General features: G+C 40.8%; 1 protein-coding gene across 1 annotated transcript; it reads right to left on the bottom strand.

The window, feature by feature from the left end:
- Positions 1 to 5,148: 5,148 nt before the first annotated feature.
- Positions 5,149 to 20,556, bottom strand: LOC140247920 (potassium voltage-gated channel subfamily A member 6-like). Its single transcript, XM_072328124.1, has one exon. The coding sequence runs from the start codon at positions 20,283 to 20,285 to the stop codon at positions 18,738 to 18,740; it is 1,548 nt and encodes a 515-aa protein (XP_072184225.1). The 5' UTR covers positions 20,286 to 20,556; the 3' UTR covers positions 5,149 to 18,737.
- Between the last annotated feature and the right edge of the window lie 1,600 nt (positions 20,557 to 22,156).

Here is a 22,156-nt window from a genome sequence, read left to right as displayed (position 1 = left end):
CTTGCAGAGGTGAATTTGACCCCTATTTTCATGGGGGTGGGGAGGAAAGTTCTGCCTAAACGGGCATTTAAGATATTTAAGCACTTTCCTTTACTACTGGAGAGAGATATGTGGAATCGCAATTACATGGTGAGGTGGCTCCCATGACTGTAGTGTTGGAATGGAAGGATACAGGTGTGTCATGAAACCTCCGCAGACTTGCCATAGGGTTATACATACTGGTTGTGTGGAAACACATCTTCTCTGAATAAACAGAAATACATTCTTTCTTTAAACAGAGCATTTATCAGCTTGTCTTGTACCTGTTATTGGAGGAGATGGTACAATATGTATACTCCTGGAGCAAGATTAGGACCAAATGAGGCCAAATGCTGTCCAGCCAGCTTAATGCAAATTCTAAGTAGTTCAGAAATGAAGAACAGATGGGGAAGTTAGCAATTGTAGAGAGACGAATACTAGGAAATGGGTTATAAAGCAGGGATAGGAACCACCAGTGATCTCCCAGTGTCCATAGGGGGCTGCAGGTTGGCCATTTGTATCAATGTATCACTGGCAGTATGTAAGTCAATGTATCATTGACCTGCATAGGTGCAGTTTGGTGGAGGGGGTACCCATTCTACTCTTTGGGTTTTTATCCTCTTCTCAGTGTTGTTGTGTTTGCCAGGGGCAGTGGTTGGTTGTCAAAAACATCTACATTTTATTCATCAGGAGCAACAGCAATGCTTGATCTAGTTGTCAGGGGCAACGACATGGCCAGAGTACATACCCCTCCCACTGGAAAATTAGTAGTTATCATGTAATTGTTGCATGACAGGCAAATAGGCATGCACATTGACTGTATGGTGGGCCTCTCCTCCAAAACAACCCACATAAGTTAGCTTGAATGCCCAAAAAGGAGCAGCTGAAAATGATTTCTCCTGGTTTCCCAGCCACATATATTTCTCTTTCCACTGTGATCAAGGTAAACATTAATGATGAAATCTTGCTAGGCAGATTATGTTTTGGACAGGTGCTTCTGAACAAACTTTGAGTCAAAATTTTTTCCAGCTTCTCACACTACTCAGTGGCTCGAAGTTCGTTAGCACATTCCCATGCTGGTACAAAGGACAAAAGCTTTGAGGAGAATGAGGAAAAGGGAAAGATGTGTCTAGGGCTGATTTATACAATGACTGGACTGATCCATCAGAAGAGACAGTGGTAAAATGTACAGAACATACAACACTTTAGGCAAGTTGGATAAAGCAGGGGATCAAACAGAGTGAAAATGTAAGTGCCGTTAGAGCACATAAGAAACAGAACAGAACTTGCTTTATCCACAGGCTGCCAGGAGGCCTGGAAAAGAAATCTAGTGTCTAGGCCAACTTCTGGATCCTTGGGTAATCCAGGTTAGGTTAGTCTCTTTATCATGTTCCAGACTTTCACATATAATATGACTATAAGGAATAAACACATCAGTGTTAGGGTTAGTAGGATCACAACTGGGTGAAGCACAGAAGTAAAAATTCCTCTTGCTGTTGGTGACCATCCAAGAAGTGTTTTGCATCAAGGGTGTTCTTCATCCTTCTTCACCCTTCCCAGGACACAATGTATCTCTTTTGTATCACAGTGAACAGTAATTAGAGTTTTTGTCCTTTGTCCCAGATGAGTTCTAGCAGTTGGTACAGATTGTCATGTTGCAGTAATTTCTTTACTAATGCAAGATTCATTCCAATTTGGGCAAGTAGTAAATCTTGGCTTAATGTGTAATTGGGTTGTAACAACTCATATGATATACCTGGAACTGAGTAATCCCATAAAGTTAATAAAGTTACAAACGCATACGTATGAGCAATTGTTTGTATCTACAATAATGAGGTTCTCATACAGACACATCCTTTTCCAGTATAGACAAGCATTGTTTCAGGGATCTCATCAGGATACATTTCAATATGACAAATCTTTTGCTCAGTGTCAAGACAAATGTCTTAAACTTTGATGGTATTACTCTCACAAATAAATCCCTGTTGTTCCCATCCAGTACATGCACCAACATCAACAGTTTGCTATTTGTTTCCATTTGTTGGGCCCATTTGTGTTACACTGAGAAGACTATAGCCCCATTAGGATTCAGTCCCAGTGCAATGACATTCAGTATATGGTGTATACTGATGCATTGCATAGCAATAGGACAAAAACTGTAGACTTATTAACAGGATCATAATTAAAATTAAGTTGATGCCACAAAGATTGAAAATCTCTTTCAAATTTATTTGCATTATCCTAAATCACCTTTCAAATTTCAGTGGGTAAAGTGCTTCCTTCACTTTCTCGTACAGTTGCCGCTGCCATGGATTGCATCCATACTTGCACTTGTATAGAACTAAGAGCTATAGAGACAACTTGAGTTATGGCAAATGTGGCTATGATTAAGCAATGGTCTTTTATATTAGTTCTTTCCTGTGGGGATAGATGTAACTGTGAGCAAGTCACCAAAGAGCTTATCAGAGTCTTTGGTTGACCTTATCACTGTGAAACCCTGGAAGACCAGTGTGTGAGACAACCAGTAAGCAGTGTCTGTTTGCTCCTAAGGGTGGACAGGAGGTTCCATTGATATGCATTGTTAATCCTGTTATTCTTAAGAAACCTTTCATCCTTTATCACTGTTGTTTGGGAGAAGCTGGGACCAATTAACTGATTAGAGGAACTGTTAGAGGAACAGGAATATCTTGTTAGTAAGTGAATGGTATATAAGATGCATGCTGAACACAATAAACAGACTATCCTGATGCAACAAGAGAACTCTATCCTAACTGAGTGCCGACACTTTCCCACTGAGGCAATGCCACTGGTTGGCTCCCAGTGCTGATAGGGAAGAATGCAGGGGGTGATGTAATGCATGTAAGTCATTTGTTGCTAAACTTAATTTATTTATAAGCATTTTGGCATTTATGCTCCTTAGAGCTCCCAGTCCTGTCCTCATGATGCCAGTCACATCTCTCCACGATCATTTAGTTGGGGTAAAGGTTAGCCTGTTAACCATCCTGTATGGGATGAGACAAGCAGCCCCAACTTTTAGTGACACAAGCTTTCCTTCAGTTTTCTCTTGTTTTAGTCACAGAAACTCAAGTTACTTTCTCATGGATGGACTCATTGATCATCCAACACCCTAACTTTATTCTTTGTCCTGATTTCCCCAGGAGATGGGGGGAGTCAATCAGTACTATACTAGTTCTACTCAGCTTCTCACAAAGCTCTTTTAAAACATGAGAGTGAGTGCAGATTGTTTCTGTGTAGTGAATAAGACCCACACAGGTAGGAGAGCCCTGGGCAATAAGACAATGGAGAAGTATGGTCTAGGGGTGTAGAAGAGTGTTCTTTTTGCTTCTGAAGCTTTCTGGTAGATGATATTAACAATATCAAAGAGGAAGAATGGATCCAGAGCACTCTTTTGAGCAGGGAATAAGACTTCCTGCTCTTTGTCCCTTTATTCTTTTCTGCTGAGAGTTTCTCCACCACCAACCTGTGGGATCTGCATGGGTCTGTGTATAGGAAATTGTTAATCACAGCCTGAACCTCTGATTAACCAGCTGAGGCAAGTGTCAGGTCAGCTGTGGTGAAGGTAATTCAGCTGTGCCCCCGGAAGGGGTGGAACCTGATTCCACCTCTCCTAGACTTTATTTAAGGGCTGACCACCATAATGGCAGCATCTCTTTTGGAGATTGCTTCTTTGTGGAGTTTGGGTGACCAGGCTCAGCATTTTCTATCTAGATTGAAGGCCTCAGAATTAGTGAGTTTCTCCTATAGATAACTTTTGGCTATCTATTATATCACCATTCTTGTATTGTCTCCTACTATACACCACCATTCTTGTATTATTTCTTATTCCACAGTCTGAAAATTACATAGTAGAGGCATTCCATGTCATAGTCCACTTTTTCATGTCACTGGTTTCAGAAAGCTTCAATGAGGAGTTAGGAGCTATTTACTATGTACTTAGGCATCAGTTATCTGACTCCTATTAAGAGTAATCCTATTAAGAGTAAGTCCTATTAAGAGATTAAGAGTAATAAATGATATAAAAACAGGTCCCCAAATATAATAATTTACTTCTCATCTCACTTGAGCCTTTACATGTGATTGAAAATACATAACTCTGATTGTCTTTTCTGTTCTTGCGTCCCTGTACAATCTGACACAGTGTAGCTGTAGATATTTAACATCATACAACTCAGTTTTTAAATGTGTCCTCTGACATTAATTATAATTTGCAATTCCCATGCTTTTTACTTCCTTGATGCAAAAATGTTATACTCACAGAACATCACAATTCTTCACCTGGCACAGACTCCTGGAGGTTCTGAAGAATTCATCCCACATCCCACAAAAAAGCCCATCTTTTTAAAAACTGGCAACAATGTAGCAAACCATTTTTCTGACTACCTATAGAAGACCTCCTTTCCGAAATTCAGTTCTTTTTGAATGTAAAACTGACCATCTAATGTCACTGGTGACTTTGGAAATCATTGGTCTTTTTTGTGCTTAATATTAATATAGTATTCAAAAATAAGTAAACAGTAACTGAGTAATGATTAAGTCATAGGTTGACAAGGAGTACTTCAGTATTTAATTTATCTTGTATCTCAATAATTGCCTTGCTTCACTTCTTTTCTTTTTAGATACTTTACTGCATTCATAACTACAGGCATAGAGAAATCTATTTTAGTTCCTTTATTCTCGGTGTGAGTGATTGTAATTTTCATTTATATAGTGCTTTGAAACACCATTATAAGCTTGCATCTGCCCTCTGGTTTCATGTTAGTCCCTTCATTGCAGTGATACAACTGATTAGTCCTTGCGTACCTGAAAGATCTAAAATTCCAGTTTTGCTGTCCTACAGCCATACCATTTTAGTTCTTCACAATATTTTCAATGCTGAATGACTATGCACTAATCAGTTACACTTTCTGAGAATTTTTCTTACATTTACTTAATTCTGGGGTGTTTCATCCACGCAGTTGCTACTTTTATAGAACATTTGCTGAAAGGAGATCCAGAAACAGCTTTGGGCTTTTGGATTTTCAAACACTTCAAGAAAATATATTCTAGTAAACTCAAACAAACAAACAAACAAACAAAAAAGAAAGAAAAGAAAAGAAACTGTTTATGATACGTTCATTTTTAATTATTGAGACTGTTTTTACATAATCCTCACTTTGGACAGGCAGTTAACATTACATACTTTAGCCATGCAATACATTTAGTACAAGAAGAGTCTTGTTTGCTACTAAAGGGTCTTACTAAATAAATTTAGAAACCATAGAGGAGCATGGATTATTTTGCTATAAGGAAATTTGTAGGCCCTTTTTCTCTCCTGTAGAGTTGGGTCTGTGGAGGCAGCTCTGAAGGCCTGCTTCAAACAGATGGTGATAGCAGTAGGAATTGAATGCCTCTTGTTCTCAGTAGGTTCAGCTCAGAGCAGTTCATACTAACAAGTTTGGCACAGGGTTCCCAGAGAGGTGCTAGATGCCCCATCCCTGGAGACACTCAAAATCAGGCTGGACAGGATTCTGAGCACCTGATCAAGCTGTAGGTGTCTCTGTTCATTGCCAGGAAGTTGGACCAAGTGACTTTTAAGGGTCCCTTCATTATGACTGTATGACTATATTTTACAATTTCTAAACATGTGTTGAATTTTTAATGTACACAGTGGAAAAAAATGAGATCCAAGATTTCAGATATTGAATATGTCCTCTGTATGTCCTCTCCACTCTTTCAGTAGAACACTTCTATTATGAGCAACATCCCAATCAAATCCAACCATATAAAACTAAGAGCAGAATCAAACCGTGCTGTGATTATACACCATGTAATAAAACACAATAACTTGTGTTTTCACTTAATTTTACTTAAAACAGCTCTTGCAGATGTCTCTTCCTGTAAATAGTCTAACGGATTCTCTCACTTACCAGCTTCAATAAATCACTGTTTGCTATGATTTTTTGGAAAACCATAAGCCAGCCTTAATATCTCTACTGGCTTGCACACTGTTTGTAATCCTGGATTGAAAGCTTTCCTCTTCAGTGTATAAATCTACAGGAGAAAACTTACATGAAAGATCAATGATGATATTCTGCTTTGAAGACTGCTAAAGATTTAGTCTGCAGATTAGAGATTTCTCACAATTTAGGTGAACCCAAGGCAAGCAGGCAAGTTGGTGGATTGACGTACATTATTAACAGTTGAACTAGATATTTCCTAAAAGCTTTTGGGAAATAAATACATGAATACATTTTACAAATATTCACTTCTAACACTTTGCATATCTATGTCTCTATATTGTCATTGCTTATATATGTATCCTATGCATGTGAAAGTGAAAGCATTTATACTTATTTAAATTCATAAGGGAATTGCAAAGTCATGGCCTGAGCCAATGAATGAGCACGTAGTGAAAGAACACAACCAGCCCTGGAAGCATAGGTGAAAACGATTCACCTGTGCAACCTGAACTTTCATTGCTTCCTAAGTCTCATATAAGGGCTGTCAGCCATAACGGAAAGATCTCTATCTGGAGACCCCTCCTTTTGGATTATTTGGTGATCCCTGATCCTTGGGATAGGTAAGCAAATTTTTTTTTTTTTTTTTTCTTTAACTGATTTGTGACCATCACTGTTTTTGGATAATTTAGAACCAGTTGTCATCCATCACCATTCCCTATAACTACGTAAATATATATATATATATTTATATTTATATTTATAACAAGTGATGCACAAGCAATTGCTCATCACCCACTGACCCAGTGCCCTCCTTGAGCAGCAGAAGAGAGTCATATGAACTCTCAACTGCTTCAATACTTCTTCTGTATAATGTCATATGGTACATAACATCCCTTCGACCATTTTAAGTCAGCAATTCTAATTCTGTTCCCTCCCAGTTTCTTGGGTCCTTTGCTGAGAATGGCCTTGGCTGCCTCCAGCTCCCACTATAGCTGAAGCTGGCTTGAATAATATGTATTCAGATATCTTCTATGGAAATACTAAGATTACTACACAAAGAAGAACTCGCTACTCATATTCTTTGAAAGTCACTTAGCTTAGATACTGAGAGTTCACAAATCTGCTCAGGTTTGTTTGTTTTTGTGTGTGTTTGTGGTTTTTTTTAAGAGCCAGAGAAAGAAGTAAATAATGAGGTGAGCTATGGCAAACTCCAGATGGCACCTTCTACTGCCATTTTTCCTCCCCACCACAGGCAGGAAATTATCAGGAATATAGTCTTTTTCTTTTTTTATTTTCCCCTAAAGTTCCAAAATATAACACATCAAGAGGAAACAGGAAATGCTCAGAACTCACAGTGATGGGTCCCAGCAAGTCACGCTGAGTTGCACAAGGAGTCTGGACTCATTAAACAACTTTATTTAATCTGTGCATATTTTCCACTTGCAGAAAAGAACGATTGGCTCAGTGATAGATAGCCAAAGCACTGGAACATCCCTTCTGTCATTGCTAATGCACAGAATCATAGGTTGGAAGGGACTGTACAGTCTAGTTCCACTTTCTTCCCCCCCCCCCCCCCCCCCCCTTCCCCCTTGTGTTCTCATTCACTATATCACCATTCACTATATCACACTGCACAGGGCCCCATCCAGCCTGGCCTTTTAACATCTACAAGGCATCCACAGCTTCTCTGCACAACCTGTTTCAGTTCCTCACCGGCTCTCGAGTAAAAAATTTCCTTGTGATATCAAATCTAAGTCTCCCCTCTTTTAGTTCATGGTGTGGTCTACTATTCAAGTTATTTGACCCGTCACTTCATCTGGTTTGGAGTATCCAAATAGCACCTAACTGAATGCTCAGAAGTATTAGACTTGACATTGGAGCCACACTGCTAACAATTAGAAGTCAGTGGCTACCACTGTATTGTCTTGAAAAATAAAGGTTAGTTTACAAATAATATTAATTGTATCTCGCATTACAGGTCAAAGTACAGAAGATATAATTGCAAGACTTTGTACTCTACATTGTTTACATTCATGTTGTTAAAAACTAGAAAAATTCATAATATTATGAAAATAATAAAGCATGCTACAAAATTTTCAAATAGATCATTTTCTAAAGAGTATCAACCAACTGAAATCATAGACATGGCAGATTTTGAAAAAGAAGACTTTTTTTGATGGAAATATGACTTACAAAAATATTTGCAATGCACTGTAGCAAACCAATAGATGGTCAGATACCAGACAAATGAATAAGCAATATTGAACACCCTCAAGAGTGTTTCTGAAACTCATTGTGTCATCTCCAAAGAGACTACAGACTACAAAGATCAGTTGTTTTGTGGGCATTATTTCATACACATGAAAGCCCCTAGATTACAGCACTAGAAGGATTGTATCTGACAGTTCTATTTCTGATATATTAAAATTACTGTGTATTTCAGATCTTGAGAAATACACAATGTTTATTCCATATCCTCATGCATCAACATCATTTACTTGTAGGATTTGTTCCTGTACTATTTACCTGTACTACTTTTTGATATCAGCACCTTCAACCATGGTTAATATGGCCAAGAATAGGCAAAGTTTGCTCTGTAGCACCAAAGGACTTGTAGGTTCTGCTCATTTACACGTTTGTTTTCTTATCATGCTTCATAGCTAATTGTGCCTTATTCTATATCACCACTGTAAAATCTAATTACAACAATACTTCTCACCACTGGTAGGTTCTTTGAGCTCTGAGATGGCATATATGATTTTAATCATATATGCACTTTGATCACCTTTTTGCTGATAGTGCTAGTGTAGGATCTTTAACATTAGTATGTTTCATGCTTCAAGACTAAGGCATACACAGCTGCACTGTATATAACAGTTGTAATTAAGATGCATGTAGGCATATACTAATTATGTCTTCTATCAATGTCAAAATCAATTGAGCTCAGAAACAGATGCAACACTGTGTTTATGGTTCAAATTAAACTTGTTGGATCACTCTGTAACTGTCTTAATTTGTTTTTCCCTTCTTGCTGTTGTAACTCAAGAAATAATGACAAGCCTTTAGAATAGCTTATGCACAACCAGATCTGTGTGTACCATACTGACAATGTCATTGATAAAGTTTGGTGTTTGTGTTCACATGTTTCCATAATGTGCATCGTTATTGGTAAAATTGTTTTGTTTTTCTTTTTTTTCTAATTAAGGAATTAAAAAGGGGAGGAAAAAAACAAAAACAAACAAAACAACTGATAGATATAAATTACAAGGTGATGGTTTCATTGCATAAGTGAGCACAGAGCAGCAATAAATTAGAAGACTCATGGACAAAACGTGACTAGGTTTTCCTACGTGCTTTTGTGATACAGAGCTGAACGGATCAGTGAAGATCCCACCTTCATCAATCATTGTTCTATCCACTGAGCTCAAAATCTCAGTCATATTTCCACTGAATGAGATAAAGTCAAAGAGGTGAAAGAAGAAACATGAAATCATGGCTTTACTTTGTCTTTGCCAGAATGGTGCTTTTTAATAGAGAATTATTCTGATTACCCCTGCTGTAAACTCAGCTGACCTTCAGTTCAGTGAACGTTATTTGTCACTGTTGATTTCTTAATCCAAATCAGAAACCCGTGTTGAGCTGCAGAAGAGCTTGCTCAAGGCTTTTCTAACAATTAGGTGCAATGTGCTACTGAAGTTACTCTGGGGAGTTAATAACAGCAAGGAATTACCAGAAGCCCCAGGAAAGAAGAAAGAAGAGATGAAAGGTTCTGTACAGGGAGAAAGGACCAGACACAGTCAGCAGAAGTTCCAAATTGAGGGGAAGGGAAATGGAAAGAGATTGTTGTGTTTTCCAGGTGCAAAAATTAAGAAAAGCTTAAGCCTTTCTTCTGACTCCATACTACTACATAAACCAATTAGGTACTGCCTGCCCCATCCTAACCCACTTCTAGCACTTCGTTCTCTTCCCTCAGTTTCACAGAGAAACAGCCATCTTCAAAGACTCATGTTCCTCCCACACTTCTTCCCACCCGTACACCAAACTGCCCAAGTACTAAATAGGTCAATAGGACTGGGTATCCTGCAGCTAAACAAGTATACTATGTCTACTAAGCTGTATTTATTTTTTTTTTTTCAGAAGATACAGGCAGTAAGATACAATTGCTTATATATTTGTAATCTTCTGGTTCAGCATTGCACATAACTACTTCTGTATAAGAACACTTTCTTAAATTTGCCAAAGTTCATTTGAAAAAAACATTTTCATCCAAAACAAGTTTTCATTTCATCTTATCTGTTATACTAGAAATCACTTACTGCTTTCCAACATAAATTTATTCATTGACAGTTTCTGCTCCATTGTTCACCAACACCACAGCCTTTCAACTTAAATAAAAATAAATACGATCCCCCAGCATTTCTGTAACTACAGTTCTTGCTGATCTTTTGCTGGTCTAGAAAAGACAGGTTCTTCCAGGTTCCTCTTGTGAAGTAGTATTGATCCACCTGATCATTCTTGCTGCCATTCCAATACATCCTTCCCACTCTGTGTTAAAATTCACCAGATTTAGTCACCACAAAGGCATGTAACACTCCAGACGAGGCCTTAAAGAGTTAATACTTCCCAGGTGGTAGCAGAAGCTCTTCTGAGATTTTTAAGAGCTGTATCTAAAGCTTTTAACTTCATCACTCTTGTGACACTGGTACTCTGACTCACTCCCCATCTGTGTCTTCCACAAGTGATATGCTTGCTATCAAAAACCCTATTACTATTTTAATTGCTGTGCTATTCAGTATCTTCCAGTTACTTTAAGTCCATCATTCAGTCATCATTCATGTCCACATACACAATGACACTTAGGTTACAACATCGCTAAATTTTATCTTAGTCCTACTGCAAATACTTTAAACAATCTAGAGAGTAACCCTTGAAGAACTCTGTTAAGAACCTCCTTCCTTTCTCACAATGATTATTTACTCTGTTCTTTACTGACTCTGTACTTCCTCTACTGACCCACATCTATCCCATCTTAAGTGGTAATTTTCCACACAGTGTACAAATGGTTTCATGTAAAGGTTTTTCGGGGAAGGCATCACTAAAATCAGAAGTATTGGAGCAAGAAAGCCTAGAGCCAGCAGATCTACAGCCAACCTGACAGGACTGTGACAGGTTTCACAGATGGCGATATCAGTAAAATCTGTAGAAGGGGTAGAATTTGTCTCCATGCCTATTTCTGCTACCCTTCTGTTACTGTATTTCTTAAGAATTGCAATTATAATTGCTTACCATAAAAAAATCTATCTCCTTAGAGACAGATCATATTGAAGCAAGAGGAAAGTGAAAGAAATAGGGATAGAAAAGAAGGCGAGGATGTAGAAATGGAATCTGCTGTGCTTGATGTGACCCCAAAAGCCCCACACCAGCCTGACTTCTGCCAGGCTTGTCAAGGGCACAAAAGAACTGAGTGTGACACAGCATACAGGCTCAACTTACAGTACAGTAATAGTGCACCTTCTTAGAGCACCAACACATATAAGCAAATTATGAGGCTGTGGTCCAATTCTGCTTTCACCAGAGATAAGTTTGGAGTCACTTTACTGACGTGGTTCTTTTCCAGAATTGCACCAGTGTAAATGAGGGCATCATCTGCTTTCTGAAAATGGATGCCATCAATCTAATTGAAAACAACAGATGCATCAACAAGCAGCAAGAGGAGACAGTAATATTCCACCTTTTTTTTTTTTTTTTTTTTTTTTTTTTTTTGGTCAATGAACATTTTGTTTCTCTCCAGAGAATGCAAGAGGATAAAACAATATTTGCTCGAAAAGTTAAATCTTATGTTGATGTAAAATCATATACAACTTTTTAGGTAAGTGAACCTACAACACCTAAAGATGTGGCTACAATCCCAGTGAAATACCTTAGGATTTATTACACTTTTCAACAAATGGTCTTCCAAAACTTTACAATAAATATTTTTATACCCATTTAGTGTAAGTGAATCCAAAGACAGATTTACTGAACTTCCAGCAATATTTTGTACAAAGGCAAGGTTTCTCATGAGTCTTGCCTCTGAGGCAACACAGCTACAGTATTTTAGTGTGACCACAAAAGTTGATGAGCACTTTCCATAACATTTCCCTCCTGCAAATCTTTTCCTTTCTTTCATTACAAAAAAGTTGGACACTGGAAAGTTCAACCTGTAAATGTGCAGTACAGACAACATGGATATTTCCTACAGAGAATGTTTATCAATGAAGTAAAATTCACACTGACCCCAGCTATGAATAAAGCATAAAACCATGCCATAATATTCAAGTTCTTGTGCCATCTAACAAACCCTGAGCAGACTTTCCTGGAGCAAGCAAAAACTCAACTAGTTAGGCAAGGCACACAAAACTGACATGCGTACTAGCAACATAAGCCACACTGGAAAATCAGTTTTACTGTGCTCCCTTGCCTACTTTCCCCCCAGCAAGCATTCTCCTGGGTTTGCCTCCCTGACCAGAGTCTTGACTTACTTAGGACCTAATGTGCATACCAATGGACTGCTTACTGTAATTAACAAGCAGTTTCATTACCAACTATTCCTTAGGCAACTAAGGACATACAGTTTTCATTGGCAATTTTTCATTTTATCAGAGGATTAAGGCTTCTGATCCTGCAGACACCTGCTCTTCTCTTTAACTTTACATGTAAACCAGATGGCAGCAAATCAGGAAATGCTGTGTAAGCAAGACAATATGGCTACAAACATACTCAAAATGTGATTTGTTTGGAGTGTAACCTCCAAAGAGCAGAGATGAAGAAATCAGATCTCAGTAAATAGAGCTATCTTGTGCTTACATGTCTGCAGCTGAGCACAGAATCTTATTTAGTCTTTAACTTGTCCATGACTTGCATATTTCCACCACTGCATTTAGAATGCTACTGCTTTTGTTTTTGCCAGTATAAACTTAAAGAGAAACCTAACTTTTAAGCTCAGTAGACTTACTTGGACTCAATTCAGATCAGAGTTTTTGGGAAAGCTGATGTTAACTCCTGCTGTAATCTGCATTCCCTGATGGTAAGCTTTTTTAACAGATAGTACATATGTTTTGACTGTATGCAGAAGGCTGAAGTTGGACCCCAATATAAATGAAGGTAGTTGTGCAAAATGGAGTTTTGCCAGTTTCCATCAGTAGATGGTGAGGATCTGGCTCATACTATGTTTTTGTAGTTTATAGTTATCTTTCTCTCTTTTCTTCACCTAGAATCGGATTCTCCATTTAGGCTGCAAATTTTAATTAGGAAATTCCTCCTCATTAATTGAAAGAAATTCATACTTGTTAATTTCACAGATGAAAAAGAAGCTGAAGCTGTTAGTTCCTTTGCTTTTAGGGATGATCCTGATCTTTCCATCATAATGTGAAAGACATTCAGCCCTTACCCTGCTTTTTGCCCTCTTGAATTTCCTTTATACTCATTCTTCTTTACCACTGCAGGGATCTCCGTACATCAAATGAGTGAGCCTAATGGAGAACAGTTAGTCCTGTCACATTCATCCTTCCAGCTGCTGTAGCAGTGACTTTTATCCATATACACTGGATCAGAACGAACAGGGCCAAAACAGAAAATTGCTCAAGGAATTCAAAGTGCAATATTTTCCAAACAGGAACAGAACTTTCACCTTGTAGAAAACTTCAGGAATCCTTCAGTAATGTAGACTCTGAAATACTTCAGAACAACTTTTCATGCCTTTTAAACTTACAGTCCTTCAGATTGTTGATAAGCAGTGGATAAAAAAGGCATTTGCAATAAAATTCTTCTTTTCCTTCCCTCATTGATTTCTCCCCTGATGTAATTTGGTGCAAAATATCCCATGGAAAATTTTCTTTAGAACTGATTGTCACAGAATGGCCAAAGGTTTGTCTTGTTCATAACAAAACTTTATTTCCTAGTGAGATTGTTTGAAAAAGGATTCTGTGTTTTTTAAAGCAACACTCCTGCTTGTATTCCTTCTTACTGAGCACTCAGAAAACTCATTGACCAGTTGGCCCCATGTAAGCCCCCTTGTCTTTCACACACCCTATCTCTCCATGTGCAAGGATAAAAAGTTCCTTTCCAACTGCTTGTTTGCACTGCCTGCTTTTGAATGCTGTTAACAGTCTGTCAGTCTGGAGTTTAACAGGGCAGCTGTACACAATATAATGTGATAGGATCTTCACTAAGCAAAGAAAATTGCTGTAAAGGTGGCATGTTAATAACTGAGAACTGAACCCATTCAACAGTGCTTTTGCTTGTAGCCAAAGTCACAGGGTAGAGAAACAGTCTGTGAGATTGTTATGGAAACAGATCCTTGGAGATACTACTTTGGCTTCACAAGATGTGCTCTGCCTTAAGAAGGAAATAGCTAGACAGACAGATTTATATTTCATGCAGCCACAGATGACTGCTAACAGCTGAAAACTTGAGTGCTCTATAAAGGTACAATGTCACTTAAGTCACTTGCAAAAACTCTGAAGGCTGCTTAATAAAAGTGCTGAATACCAGAAGTGCTATAATACTGTTGATGACTGCATGACTTGAATATCTTGGTTGTTGTTATTGTTGTTTTTAGGAGATGCTAAAGAACAGATTTGCACACTTAAATACACTTTCCAAGCTTGTTAACTTTTTGCTCCAACACAGAAAATCCAGGGAGAAGACACCAGTCCTGTTTTACACATTTTCATTTGCACATTTTTGCACATTCTTTCCAGAAATGAAAAATACGGAGTGAAAAAAAACAAAACAAAAAAAAAAAAAACAAATAAAAAACTGCACATAGAGTAACGTTTTCAGCAAAGTTCCTTTGCATCTGTGTTATGCATGTGTGTGCCTATATACTTAGAAACCTACAGCTGAATTTCACGTGATAGCAGAAGCTCTTTTTACCAGAACATCTCTACAAGACACATGCTAGGGTTTATGTTACTAGTTATATGTCTCACGTCTTTTTTTGTGTTTTTGTTTGTTGTTGGTTTTTTTTGTTTGTTTGTTTGTTTGTTTTTTTTTGTCAGAGTCTGCATGCCTAGCCATGTACTTCGCTGGCAGAAAGAACAACCTATTCTTGAGAGGTATGGCTCCTGCCTGGCAGGGGCAGAGGGGTTGGGCCAAAGGGAAGGCACCAGCACAAGGAATTTTCTGACGTCAGCAGAGCATCGCTCATGCTGCCTCCTGAACTCATGCTTAACCTGAGCTTTTTATATCTTTCTTTGGGGAAGCTTGTATCAGCTGATACACTTCTGCATAAAATAATCCCAAACATGGGCATTCTACTAGGAGACAGCAACAGCCTCAACACATCCCTCTTAACAGTTTCTTCTGCGAGCTTAGTGCACTTGCAAGGATAACATAAAACTGAAAGCCAATCCCTTGCATTCAGAAGAATATTTCATTGTACCGAATCTGATACACAACTAAGAACAATAGCATTTTGCAGAATTAATCCAGAGACTGAGACAAATTTTTACAAAAAATCAACAGAGATCCCACCTTGCAGTGGGATTACTCCTACTGCTGTACCAGTATTACTGACCCACAAGTTACATGCTTCAAGAGATGCAGAACATAACCCAAAGCCCAGAAATTGAGATAAATTTGGCTCAGTTCCAATGAACCAAAAAAAAAAATCACTGGGCACTTACAGGCATCTGTGGAGGTTGCCTGAAAGTCACATTCTGCTCTCTTTATTCAGGCAAGCTCCTCTCATCTACAGAGCCATCACTATACCACACTACACGTGGTCTCCCAGGCTGATCTGCAGTAACAAATGGCATTTTGCTGACCAGTGAGAGAGAGAACAGAGGAATCAGTGCAAGGTCTGTGCACTGACCTAAGGGGAGTCCCTTGTACATTAGAAAACTTTGAGAAGATAATGGGTCTCTGGAGATACGCAGCAGTTAGGACTTACACAAACAACTTCTACCATATGATCAGGACCCAGAAGAAGAGAGTCACAATAAAAGCAGTCTAGGCATGGAGCCAAATCTCAGGGCAGTGGAAAATAAGCAGGGTAACAAAGATGCAAACACATCCCACTTCACAACCCTGCCAGCTTAGGTGATATTAAAGGACACATCCTTAGCAATCTCAGCCCTATGCTTGAAAAGCATGATATATGCATATACATAAAACATATCCTATATATTTTGCACCTTGTTATTACATCTGTTTTGTGGGCTATTCAGTGGAAAAGAATTAGTTGGGTGGTCACAGGACTGTGGACAATGGATCTATGTACAGGTAGAGGCCAGTGATAAGAAGTGTCCGACAGTGGCCTGACTTGGGACCAGTGCTCTTTAACATCTTTCTCAGTGACATATACAGTGGGATCGAGTGTACCACTAGCAAGTTTGCTGATGACACCACACTGAGTAGTGCAGGTGATATGGCAGAAGGAAGAGATGCCATCCAGAGGGACCTGGCCAGGCTTGAGAATTGGGCCCACAAGAATATAATGAGGTTCTACAAGGTCAGGTGCAACACTCTGCACTTGGATCAGGATAATCCCAGATACATGTACACACATGGGAAAGAACTCCTTGAGAGCAGCCCTGTAGAGAAGGACTTGGGGATCCTGGTGGACAAAAAGCTAGATGTGAGCCAGCTGTGTGTGCTTGCATCCCAGAAGGCCAACAGTACCCTGAGCTGCATCAAAAGAGGGATGGCCAGCAGGGCAAAGGAGGTGATTACACCCTTTACTCTGTCCTTGTGAGGCCTCATCTGGAGTTCTGAGTCAAGCTGGGACTCCAAGCACAAGAAAGTTGTGGAGCTACAGCAGCAGATCCAGAGGAGGGTCATGAAGATGATCAAGGGGCTGGAGCACCTCTATCACAAAGAAAAAATTGAGGGAGCTGGGCTTGTTTAAGTTGGAGAGGTCCTGGGAAAACTTCATTGTGGCATGTAGGGGAGGCTATAAGCAGGAGGGAGACTGGCTTTTACATGGTCTGATAGCGACAGAACAAAAAGGAGGAACTTTCAATTAAAAGAGGGGAAAGATTTAAGTTAGATGTTAGGAAAAAAATCTTTACTCAGAGGGTTGTGAGGTGCTGGTGCCCAGAGAAGTTGTGGATGCTCCATCCTTGCTGGATTTCAAAGCCAGCTTGGATGGGATGCTGAGCAGTCTGACCCAGTGGCTGGCAGCCCTGTCCATGGCATGGGTGATGCAATTAGATTATCTTAAAGTCCCTCCAACCTAAGCCATTCTATAGTTCTATGGTACTATGATTCTGCCTGCCTTTGCTTTCATACACATGCACACATACGAATGCAGAACATACATTCACATTTAAAAACAAAAACAATACATGTATTTGCACGAAAGTTTACCAATAGAATCTAAAAGCATTTGTTTCCCCTTTTTAAAATTGGAAATAGACAGAGATAAATGTGATCTGGGAAGAAAAACATGCATCTTAAAATGAAATTCTCTGGTCCCTTGACAAGCCCAGCAGTGCAGGCCAAGGAATGTATTTTGCAATGCTATTGTAAGTTGTGCACATAAAAAATGAAAAAATCATTTCTGTGCCTTCAACTTAAGAAATAACCAGAAATGGCTGAATCAGTAATAAAGCAAAAAATACCTCTTCACAGTTACCTCTTTCTTCTCATTTTAAAGTTCTGGGGTATGCTATTGAGTTTGTGCAGATGTTGTAGGGAAGCTGGTGTAAGGGCCAGCCTCTAAAGCCAATACATTTACCCAGGGATAATTTATGACTGTGAGCCACAATATCAGCGAAATTTTCATGCAGCACAGGTGGTTGTGTTTTTTTGGCAATGTCAACAAAATACCAGCATGCAAACTTTCCTCAGCTACAGAAACACTTCAATAAAAATGCAGTGGAGTCAACTGTGTTCACATGCCTGAATACAGAACTGGGTTGCTGAAGCATAAAGTACTTCTCACTAAACACTTGTGGAGATAAATTGAGGAGATAACAAATCAGTTTTCTCAAAAGTGAGAAAGCACCACTACAAAGGTTAACTTGGAACTATAAAAGCCAGTTAACATCAGGACACTGGCACAAACAAGATCAAAACACAGAGAATCTTCAACAAGCCTGTCAAACTATTTATGCCCACTGACAATAAATACATATACGAAGTAGCAAAGTGCTTTTAGATCTATGCAACTTTTTGGAAACATAAGACAAGAGGATCTTCTGTAAGCCAAGTGTTGCAAAGAAGAAAAGAATCTGTTTGCCAAGTTTTCCCTACAGAATTCACTGTGAGGCTAGTTAAAGCATTTCTATTATTCAAAAGCAATAGCGTGGCAGGCGTGACTGATCCCACAGCCAAGGGCACCAAGCTGGCACAGGAACCAAGGGTACAGCTTGAGCCAAATGTTCATAGCCCCTTTAACTACTTACTCCCTGCAGAAGCCTTCAGCTGAAGTTGTTGCAAGGACTTCTTTGCTAGTGGAGTAGAAAGTAGAAAGATTAGGCTTCTAAGATAAAAGTGGGTTACAGTGGACTTACAAAAAAAAAAAAAAAAAAAAAAAAAAAAAAAGACATCCATGAGGGAGCAGGGAATGACATCTAGTACTCCACAGAATAAAGCAAGCACACAGTAATGAGAAACAGCAAATCAGGACAGAAGAGCCCATTATCACAATGACTCTGTTTACGGCATCACAGTTCACAGTCTGGTATGCAAATGCTGAATACAATCGCTAGTGGGAAGACAGCTGTGCAGCAGCTTGCAGCTCTGTGCCTGGACCCAGGATAACAAAACTGATCATACTTCTGTCAGCATTTTCTTCTCTTTATAACCCTGGTTACCAGGAGGAATGAAGTTGGAATATTTCATGGACTCCAGGTCTTCCACTTCCAAAAATTCAGATTTGCTGAGAGACTGATTACTGTCCCCCTTCTTGGGCTCAGAGAAGGGTGACTGCTGCTGGCCACAGGTGACATGGGTGTACTGGCATTGCTCTTCATTATCAGTCTCTCGATGGTAAAAGTAGTTGAAGTTGGACACAATGACAGGCACAGGCAGAGCAATGGTGAGCACACCTGCAATGGCACACAAGGAACCCACAATCTTGCCACCAATTGTCATGGGATACATGTCCCCATAGCCCACAGTGGTCATGGACACCACTGCCCACCAAAAAGCATCAGGAATGCTGGTGAACAATGAGTCAGGGTCATCGGTCTCTGCAAAGTATACAGCACTAGAAAAGAGGATCACCCCAATAAAGAGGAAGAAGATGAGGAGACCTAGCTCCCTCATGCTGGCCTGGAGAGTCTTCCCCAAGATCTGTAGCCCTTTGGAGTGCCTGGAGAGCTTGAAGATCCTGAAGACCCTGACCAGTCGGATGACTCTGAGGATGGCCAAGGACATAGCTTGCTGCTGGCCCCCATTGTTGCTGCTGCTCCCAGACTGCTGCTTCTGCTGCTGCTGCTGGGCTAGCTCTGTGCCAAGGGTGATGAAGTAGGGGATGATTGCCACAATGTCAATGATATTCATAATGTTGCGAGAGAAGTCAGGCTTGCTGGGGCAAGTGAAGAAACGCACAAGAAGCTCAAAGGAGAACCAGATGATGCACAGCGTCTCGATGAGGAAAAAAGGGTCAGTGAAGAAAGGCCCAGCACCAGCAGTGGGTTTTGGAGGCTGCGGGGTCCCACTTGGCGGTGGTGGTGGCAGCAATATGTCATCATCAAGCACAGCAGGCTCCCCGAAGCCAGGCTGGGTAACCTTGGGCTCCTGGCGAAACTCAGGCAGGGTCTCTAGGCAGAAGATGACAATGGAAATGAGGATCACCAGCACAGAGACGATGGCAATGGCACGGGCTGGTCCAGAGCTCTCAGGGTATTCAAAGAGCAGCCAGACTTGGCGCTGGAAGTGGTGCTCAGGCAGGGGCTTTTCCTCCTCCTGAATGAAACCCTCATCCTCCCGGAAGGTCTCAATGGCCTCCTGGCCCAGCTGGTAGAAACGGATCTCCTCCAGGAAGATGTCGAGGGGCACATGGACTGGCCGCCGCAGCCGCCCTCCAGACTGGTAGTAGTAAAGGATGGCGTCGAAGCTAGGTCGGTTGCGGTCGAAGAAGTACTCGTTGCGGAGAGGGTCGAAGTAATGCACCCGGCGGCTTGGGTCGCCCAGCAGCGTATCGGGAAAGATGGAGAGGGTCCGCAGCTGCGTCTCGAAGCGCAGCCCGGAGATGTTGATCACTAGCCGCTCGCTGCTGCAGCAGCCGCTGCCGCCCTGCTCCTCGCTCGTCGCCTCTGTCTCGCCACCGCCCGCCTGTGGGGCCGCCAGCGCCAGCGGCTCCTCCGCCCGCATGCCGCCGCTCTGCGTGCACCCCCACTTCTCCTTCAGCGGGCAGCGCCGCCCGTCATTCGCACGCCGCCGCCGAGCCGCCCACCGCCCCGCCTGTTGCGCCTTCCCCGCTCTGCGCCTGCCCGGCGGCCCCTCCTTCTGCCCTGGTCCTATTCCCGGTCCTGGAGCTGGTGCTGCTACCGGTGTGGTCAGCGCTGTGCAGCGGCTCTGCCTTCCCCGCCGGGCGCGCGAGCACACACGGGAAGAGGAGCGAGACAGGGGACTACGGGCTTGGTTGATCCATGTAACAACTGGCATCTGAAACCAAGCGGTAACTCACAATGGTTCGCTTTGCCCTTCTGAAAATTGAGCTAATAGGTAACGTTGCCTCCATCCTTCCCAGGACGAAAGTCTCTCTTTCCCTTGAAAGCCCTTTGTTGGGTGCTAAATATTAATAATAATTAACCCCACCCCTACCCCCCAAAACAAACAAGCAAACAAACAAACAGAAAACACCAAGCTTTTATCATCATAGTATCCAGTGCCTTTGCTGACTGCAAACCATATGCATATAGCCTATACTCTCTTAGCAGCATGGATACTGAAGCAAAATATTTTCCTATTTATTCCTCCTACTAACTAGCTGCTAATACTCAGTTAATTCACGCCTTGGACTTTCTGACCAGCTCACGGTGGCTGTCTTTTTTGTCTCTGTCCTCAGGAGGGAAGTGAATATAATCTAAATGCTACTTAATCCATTTTCCTTTCTCACTCAGTAGTACTGAAGATGGCTGCTGCAAAAGGAAGCATGTTTTTTCATTTCTATGAAGATGTCTGACACAGAAAGAAGCATATTTTTCTTTCATATTATACAAGAATATTGTATGGCAAGCAGATGAAAAATACTTTGCTGAAGAATATACCTTTAAAAATCAATATTTACCATTATAACAGAAAAATGGATCTTACTGACAGTCCTTTTTACAATTACTGTAATAAATAATTTGTTCACATGTTTGAATCATTATGATGATTTATTCATTCATGTATCTGACAACTAAGAAATAATTTTAATAACAGCTTTTGGGAGGGATGAACAAACTCCTGGGGCTTATAGGAGGATACAGGTCATGCCTGTGTTGCAATAATTGCTATGAACCTGCACGAGGTTTGAATCAGTGATCTTCAGTAATACAGAAGACAAGTGTGGAGCTCCTCAGCAGTTTGCAGCATGATTTGCTGGCCCACACAGGCAGTTTGAACTGCCACAACTCCGATCCTTGCAGTACTTGAGCTAGAGTTGTGCATGTACATGGTGTGCAGACTCATCCAGCCATGTCTTCTTGCTCTTCTTGGCTGCTGCCACAGTCCATCTTAGAGCACACACTCAGGATTTGCTCCTGAAAGCCCTTAGGAAGGGAAGTCACTGTGTCTCCAAGTACTTGGGTCATCCCTCATACTCAGTATCAATTCTACAAAAGTTTTACAACTTTCAATTAAACCCTTTCTAGCACTGTCTGTTCCCTAACTGCTCAAGGCAGCGCTGCTTGCACAGCCACACCCCTCACTTCTATATTAAGAGGCTGTGCCAGCTGTCACTGTTCAGCCTCCATGAACCATCTTGCTAGGATAGCATCTTGCAATAGCATACAACTTGCTGGAGAAGGACAGAAGGTGAGATTCAGAGCTGCCAGAGAAGGTTCAACAAGGCCAAGTGCCAGGTCCTGCACTTTGGCCACAATAACCCCACGCAGTGCTATAGGCTTGGGTTTGAGTGGCTGGACGACTGTGAAGACGAGGGGTGTCGGTTGATACTTGGCTGAACATGAGCCGACAGTGTGCCAAGGTGGCCAAGAGGGCCAGCAGCATCCTGGCCAGCATTAGAAATAATGTGG

The sequence above is a fragment of the Excalfactoria chinensis genome, chromosome 1, assembly GCF_039878825.1.
Source record: "Excalfactoria chinensis isolate bCotChi1 chromosome 1, bCotChi1.hap2, whole genome shotgun sequence".
Taxonomy (NCBI): Eukaryota; Metazoa; Chordata; class Aves; order Galliformes; family Phasianidae; genus Excalfactoria; species Excalfactoria chinensis.
Note: the sequence above shows the minus strand (reverse complement) of the source record. Positions and strands in the feature narration are given on the sequence as shown.